Source organism: Nematolebias whitei, chromosome 15 (assembly GCF_014905685.2).
Source record: "Nematolebias whitei isolate Nwh7 chromosome 15, NemWhi1, whole genome shotgun sequence".
NCBI lineage: Eukaryota > Metazoa > Chordata > Actinopteri > Cyprinodontiformes > Rivulidae > Nematolebias > Nematolebias whitei.
Genome location: NC_056512.1, coordinates 38550637 through 38558516, shown reverse-complemented (window position 1 = coordinate 38558516; position 7880 = coordinate 38550637). Strand labels below are relative to the sequence as shown.

Here is a 7880-nt window from a genome sequence, read left to right as displayed (position 1 = left end):
CATCACAGGGACACCCTGGACAGGTCTCCAGTCCATCACAGGGACACATGGAGACAAACAAACATTCACTCTCTCACTCATACCTAGTTAAAACCAAAGAACTGATCAATGATTTCAAGAGAAGAGCTTTATTTATATTTTACCTTTACATTTTACACAGCGTGACTTGGAAGAAAATGCCCAATAATCTCAATGCACTATTTAATCATTAATTCATTCAGTCATTAATTAAACCAGAACAGTTAAAGCACGGACTGATTAACATGCAGAAAAGTAAGATTTTCAGCCATTTCTAATCTTTACTCATGGGGGTGCTATTCACCATATGTGCTGATGATTCTTCTCAGTTCAGTTCAGTTCAGTTTATTTAAATAGCACCAAGTCACAACAGAAGTCATCTCAGGGCACTGAACTTCTCTACAGTTTCTCTTTTGAGCATGAGTTGTCCGTGAGAAGAAGACCATCTACAGTCGGCGTGATCCAACATCTTACATTTTGTTGAAGTATAACCAGACCTTAACTTGTGTGTGTTTGTGTTTAGGCTGCAGTGTGGCAGGCGCTCAACCACTATGCTTACCTGGATGCAGTTTTCCTAGCTGAGAGACTCTACGCTGAAGGTAACACCTGTCTGCCTGACTGTTTACCTGTCTACTTACTTGATGACATGTTTTCTTGTCTGTTTACCTATTTAACTTTGTTTGTCAGTGCGGTCAGAAGAGGCTCTCTACCTGTTGGCCACATGCTATTACCGCTCCGGGAAGCCTTATAAAGCATACAGACTACTAAAGGCTCACAGCTGCTCCACTCCGCAGGTTCGATTCCTGCTGGCAAAGTGCTGCGTTGAACTCAGCAAGTAAGACAACACGCATACCCACGCTGACCTTTAACCTCTTACCCCTAACATCCACACCAACTTCAGTGCTTGAGCAGGAACAGTGTCTCCTCGGGAAGCCTTTTTTCACAGAAACAACAAAGTTCTTCTGATGGAAAGTCTTATGTTACATTTGATTCTGTTAGTTTTTAGGGCCACCGTGACCTGAGGTCTGAACTATACAGCAGATTCAAGATAACCAGTGTCGCTGTATTTGTTTGAGAGTTTTAATCTACTGCCTCACCTGCCCTTTACCTGTCTGCCTTCCAGGCTGGCTGAGGGGGAGCAGGTTCTTATTGGTGGTGTGCTGAACAAACAGAAGAGTCAGGATGACATCATTACAGAATTTGGAGACTCTGCCTCTTTCACATTATCTTTACTGGGGCACATTTATTGGTAAGCTACTGGTGGTCTCAGTGTCTCACTGGCCAGTTGTTTCAGTGTCTCACTGGCCAGTTGACTCAATTTGGTATTGACCAGGTATTCCATTGTGATTCTAGTGTTGATTCATCCCTTGTCTGTTTTCAAATAGCAAGACCGACCGTGCTGCTAAAGGTGCTGAGTGTTTCCAGAGAAGTTTAACCCTCAATCCGTTCCTCTGGTCACCGTTCCAGAACCTCTGTCACTTAGGTAATGCACACACACACATTCTAGGTTCCCGTTATGTAATTTTGGTGACCTAAGGAAGTGATCCGTTCTTGGTTCCAGGAGAAAAACCAGATCCAGATCAAGTGTTCAGGTTATCTGCGCTGCAGAACTCTTCTATAGCCCCTCCCCTTCCACATGTAAGCCCCGCCCAAAACCCATCTCATCGCCTTGACACGGCTCTCATGGAGACACCACAGGACACACTGGTACACAACACAGACACACCTGTGCACCAGACTTTAACTGTATTGAGAATATTTAAACTATAACAATCATTTTACTGATAATTAGTAATTGGATTACTATTAGTATTACTGGTGATAACAGAGCTGTTATTTTACAGGAGCTGAATCGTTTGAATCTTGAATCGTCAAACGGAAAGCTAACTTCTGACGTGTCAGTTTCCTACATCGATTCGTCCCTCATCTCCCCAGACACCGGCTCGCTATTGGGTAACACTATTGCGTCAGCTGGGTCTCTGCTGTCTAAACAGAACAAACCCAAGACTGGGCGGAGTTTGTTGGGTGGACCTGCTGCCCTCAGTCCACTTACGCCAAGGTGAGTGTGTCGATGTATCTGTGGAGAGAGCCATAAAATGAAATATGTGTAGACACTTTTGTAACGTCCTTTGATTCTTAAGCCGCTTTGCCAAGTGCCAATCCACGCTGTTCTCGTCCTCTTGGTTCTTCTCAGCTGTAGGTGAATTTTCACTGGGACTTGTTTCCCTGGTCTGTGGTCAGGATTGTCATTGCAAAGTGGGCGGTTTCATGTAGCGCCATCCAGCTTGCACTGAATCCTGTGAGCCGCCAATAAAGATACAAAGATCTGGACCTCGTCATTGACGTCATGACACTGTTTTTGGACTTTCTGTATTGAACTAAAAATATGAGAAAAATAAAATAAACACTACAACTGTTGGAGAGGAAGTGACGGTTCAGGTATAATTTGCAGTTGTTCTAACACTTCAGGTATTCAGACATCCGTAAAATTTACAAAACAATCTGTAGTACTTTCATACACAATACTGAGGTGGGGTTGGCGGCGGAGGCAGGGCAGAACAAGGAGGAGCAAGGGGCAACCTTAGCATTTCCTTACGGGCCGGCTCTGAGACATAAAATAAAATTGAAGCTTAGTTTTTGAGAAATCAATAATTTTTTCTGTATGTCCGTAGTCACGAAAATGAGTAAAAATCCATTCAGTTGACTGAAAATTTATAAAACTAGACATAATGGGCGGGTCATCCAGTGGTATAGCTCCTGACCAGTCAACGGCTGCTGCCTGCTAATGTCAAAATCATCACCTTGGAACAGTTCGCTTGGAACCACGAACAAGATTGTCCATAAACTGGGCTGAGTGTGAGCAGTGGGCAGGTTCTTAACTGGTACCATGTGGTGCGGAACCGATGAGTGTTGAGAGACGGTGGCAAAGCGCCAGAACTCTAACATCGTTTGACTCTTCTCTAAAGTCCTTTGACTCTTCCATAGCATCTTTTGAGTCTTCCGCTACATCATTTGCCTTTTCCCGTAACATCTTTTTGACTACTCTGCAACGTCCTACGACCCCTTTCATAAAGTGCTTAGAGTTCATGTGACATGTTTTGACCTCTTGGTAACATTTTTGACTCCTCCGTAATATGTAACATCTTTGTACAGTTATGGCATCCTGCCCCTAGAGCCTAGTCCTGGAGATTCCACATATCTACAGACTTATTCAGCAACGATGGAAACACAAAGCACAGCTCCCAGCAAGAAGGTACTCGCACACTAAACACAACCATAATCACATCTTGCATAAATCTTGAAACAAACGCTCTGGTAAACTGTTAACATGTTTTAAATAAACAACCATTCTGTTAAATAAGGTTGGACTTAGATTGACTTGTTGTCATGATGCAGAGATCAGGGTTAAAGGTCAGCTCTACCCTTACTTTTGTACCTGTCTCACATGTGCCTGCCTCTCTGACAGTCTGTTTCCAGAATCAGTCAGTCCAAGTCTGTCTTCTCTCAGAGTGGTAACAGCAGAGATGTTCTCCCCATTCCCTTCAATCAGTCGCAGACTTCAGCACCTCACACCAGGTGACTGCAACAGCCAATCACTCAGCCTCATACAATCTGAAATTATTCTTTTTCTTTTTTATGGAATTGTTTATTAAACCTTTTTCCTCTTTGATCCACCTGTGTCTGCCAGTGGGTCTCCTCAGGTCCTTAGTCCAAGTATGTCTGGTCCTCCTAATGTTCAGCCCAGAAGAAGCTCAAGACTGTTTACCAGCGCCAGCTCTACTGCCAAGGTACAGAACTCCTCAAGTCCTTGCTGTGATTTTCTTGGTCCGTTTCATGATGGTGCTCAGCAGACTCGCACTGGTTTTGTTTATTCTACAGGAGAACAGTAAGAAGTTAAAGGTAAAGTTTCCTCCGAAGATCACTCACAGGAAAATAAAAGGTAAATCAACAAAGACATCAAACAATAGCAACCTGAACGAGAGTTTGGACATCTTGAGACTGGATCCCAGTTTGAGCCTCCCAGACACCAGAATACCCCAGTACCAGCGGGCTGCTGCAGGTACTCCTAGTTTTCTGTATCCAGGACATTTTCTGCTTCTGGTTTTAGATCAGAACCAGCTCTAAATGCCTGCCCTGTCATGATGTACCTGTCGTCTTTGCGTTCAGACAGTGTGATGGCGTTGCTACGAGAACTAGGACGAGGATACCAGGCGCTTTGCTTGTACAACTGCAGAGAGGCCATCAACATCCTGACGTCCCTTCCTCCTCAGCACTACAACACCGGCTGGGTCCTCACACACATCGGCAGGGCCTACTTCGAGCTGGCGGAGTACATGCAAGTGAGTGCACCAAACAGATCTGCTGCACTTAGAACTGTTTTACCTGTAACATAGGTGAGGTATGCTGATGTTATACCTGTACAACATCTGTCTCTGTGGGGATGTTTGTAGGCCGAGCGTCTGTTCAGCGAGGTGCGCAGGATTGAGTCGTACCGCGTAGAAGGCATGGAGATTTACTCCACTACTCTGTGGCACCTGCAGAAAGACGTGGCCCTATCCGCACTGGCAAAAGACCTGACAGACATGGACAAGAACTGTCCCGAGGTGCTTTTCCACCTTCTTAGGAGGTTTTATTCAGGTGAGCTGTTTACTATGGTAAGTGTTGGTAACACTGCGTGTCTTTGCAGGCCTGGTGTGTCGCAGGAAACTGCTTCAGTCTCCAGAGGGAGCACGACATTGCCATCAAGTTCTTCCAGAGAGCCATCCAGGTGAGCTGCTGTTTCAGTGGTTGCCGAGTACGATGATGCGATTTTTAGGCTGCGCAAACATAGCCATAGTTCTAACTGATGAAATTGTAGCACTGCATGATCTGATCATGGATTAAATTTCTCTGTCGTCATGACGATTTCTGTCATTTTGAATGTCTATAAAACAGAGAGCGGGGGACGTGTTTTGTTGTGGTCTTTTTAAAGCCACCCAGTCTAATAATGAAGCAGGAACTGAACTGATGCTACATTCAACAAATAAACTGAACCAGAGTCACAGTTTGACTCAGTCAGAACAGAACAGGGGGAGTCGTGCTGTCTGATACATGGCAGGTGATCGCAGTGTTCCCAGTGTAGAGACAGACTGCAGGTGAGAGCACAAATCTGTGTTTCCTTGACTATTTTCCAAGGAGGACACCCCTCTACCCTAACCAAAGGTGATGACATGTAATAAATTATTAAACAGCTGTCTAACAAGTTTAAGTCAGGTCCTTTGGACAGATTCTTCTTTGTTTAAACATTTCATCTAGACTTCTTCAGTCTGAGGAGCTGCAACAAACTCAGTCTTGTAAATAGAACTTTCTCATAGACCCTGGTTACACGAGAACAACCTTTGGAAACACAAAGTTTGTTTTCTCAGTCATCCAGGTATATAACAACAAAAAAGGTTGAATCATGTCATCTGGACTTCGTTTTTTTGTTAAAAAGAAACGTTTCGCCCCTCATCCAAGAGGCTTCGTCAGTCTGAGGCCTAGCCATCTGGTATTACCCAGAAGCCACCCTGACTCTTGTTACTCTTGTAACCTTTGGAAACGTTAGTGTTTTTTCAGTGTTTCTTCAATGTTTATTAGGGACGAAACAAAAAAAGAGCAGGTTTACACGAAAACGCTTTAGTTTCTATGTCAGTCGGGTTGCCAGATAAGTCAGAGTCAGAGAGTCAGTTTCCTTGTCATTCGCACCTCTTATGGTACATGTGGTGGAGCGAAATTATGTACACAGGGTCCCAGTTACATCCAACAATAAAATGTAAAAGAAAAACAGTAATAACATCTAAGATATGAACCAAGAAAAACATCAACTAAATATACACTAAGCACTCATAACATAAAAACTTTACGTCGAACATCAGCACAAACATGAACTGTGTGAGCAGATGAGCACGCATGAACACATCAACATTGAAACAGATCAGCAGCAACATGAAACAGATCAGCAGCAACACAATGTGATTTTTTCACAGTGATTATTCTATTGTCTAAGAAATTATGAACTATAGTACTGCGGCTTTATCAGATGTGCTGAGTAAAGATATTCTATGAGGAGGTGTGTGTTGTGTTTGTTGAACACGTGCACAGAAAAGGAGGGGGTAAGTAAGACATGTTAATTTTTTTCTGGCAACCCTGATGCAGGGCTCAGCTGTATTCAATGTGCACGCAGCATCTGCATGACAGTTAGTCCAAACTGGTGAATACATAACGTCTCTTTGGAGCCTGGATTTTATTAGTTTTGCTCCTACATTCTGAAAAACAGTGAGCAGCACAAAAACACTCTGCTCTCTGACATTTATTATAACTGTTGTTATATTTATTGTAACTGTTGTTAAATTTATCATAACTGTTGTTAAATTTATTATAACTGTTATTTATTATAACTGTTATTTATTATAACTGTTATTTATTATAACTGTTGTTATATTTATTATAACTGTTGTTATATTTATTGTAACTGTTGTTAAATTTATCATAACTGTTGTTATTTATTATAACTGTTGTTAAATTTATTGTAACTGTTGTTAAATTTATCATAACTGTTGTTATTTATTATAACTGTTGTTATATTTATTATAACTGTTATTTATTATAACTGTTATATTTATAACTGTTGTTAAATTTATTATAACTGTTGTTAAATTTATTATAACTGTTGTTATATTTATTATAACTGTTGTTATATTTATTATAACTGTTGTTAGAGCAGAAAAACTTTGGGCCTGGAGTGCACATGTGCCACTTCACACTTGGAGCATTTCACACCTCTGTGGGGGCTTCCCATGAAAATCTCTGGGACCTGGATTCATAAACGTTCAGTTTCAGAGAGAATGAGGCTGTTGTCTGTAAATGAACAAACGTTTCACGTCGTGTAAACGGGGCCTCAGACTGGCTGCCCTGCCTGTCAATCAAGAGACAATAAATGTCGACCCATAATACTTTTGCCCCCAACTGGTAGATCTACTCTAGGTGTAGAAAAAAACGTCAGTCAAAATAAAAGAAAATTTAAAAAAAATGAATGAATATGAATATTTGCTTTAATCCTTGAGAACTGCTGCTATTCTACATAAGAAGGGGTCATTGGAGGTGTTTCAGAGATCTGATTAGGAGGAGACTCGGCAAACCTAGAACTTTTTGCCTGAGAACACTTTTGGACAGTTCCCCAGGAGGAGTTTAAGAGTGTCACTGGGGTAAGGGAGGTCAGAGTTTCCTTTTGAGCTTGTTGCCTCCGTGATCCAACCATGTTTAAAAAGAAGAAGCTGGATGAATGGAATGTTCATGAAACTTTTGTCTGTTCTTCACCTGTTCCTTCATCTCAAATGTTTCTTTCAGGTCGACCCAGGTTTTGCGTATGCATACACTTTGTTAGGTCATGAGTTTGTTTTGACGGAGGAGTTGGACCGGGCCCTCGCTTGCTTCCGAAATGCCATCAGAGTCAACAACCGACACTACAACGCCTGGTACGGTAACAATGAAATCTCTTGCAGTATAGAAGTCACATTGTGTTTACAGGATATACACAAAACAAGCAAAGAGTAACCGTTAAGATGCAGTCATGTTTGTGTATGTGTGTTCAGGTATGGACTCGGGATGATTTACTACAAACAGGAGAAGTTCAACTTGGCAGAAATCCACTTCAAGAAAGCTCTAAGCATCAACCCTCAGAGCTCTGTCTTGCTATGTCATATCGGAGTGGTGCGTTAATAATATGTTAGCTTTTGTAACTTTCTCAGCATCTGCCGGTGTCTGTTAGCATCTGTCTGTGTCTGTTAGCATCTGTCTGTGTCTGTTAGCATCTGCCGGTGTCTGTTAGCATCTGTCTGTGTCTG

The 7880-nt window shown here is 42.2% G+C and overlaps 1 protein-coding gene across 1 annotated transcript in view; it reads left to right on the top strand.

Annotated features, from left to right (window-relative positions):
* cdc27 (cell division cycle 27) overlaps positions 1-7880 on the top strand; it is a 14147-nt gene that overhangs the window by 4053 nt on the left and 2214 nt on the right. Inside the window, exons 2-16 of the mRNA XM_037688658.1 lie at positions 542-617; positions 706-853; positions 1142-1267; positions 1404-1501; positions 1580-1725; positions 1863-2077; positions 3172-3271; positions 3485-3594; positions 3707-3806; positions 3898-4078; positions 4186-4358; positions 4470-4622; positions 4706-4786; positions 7384-7511; positions 7629-7746. Coding sequence (XP_037544586.1) covers positions 542-617; positions 706-853; positions 1142-1267; positions 1404-1501; positions 1580-1725; positions 1863-2077; positions 3172-3271; positions 3485-3594; positions 3707-3806; positions 3898-4078; positions 4186-4358; positions 4470-4622; positions 4706-4786; positions 7384-7511; positions 7629-7746 — 1953 coding nt within the window. The remainder of the gene's footprint in view (positions 1-541; positions 618-705; positions 854-1141; positions 1268-1403; positions 1502-1579; positions 1726-1862; positions 2078-3171; positions 3272-3484; positions 3595-3706; positions 3807-3897; positions 4079-4185; positions 4359-4469; positions 4623-4705; positions 4787-7383; positions 7512-7628; positions 7747-7880) is intronic.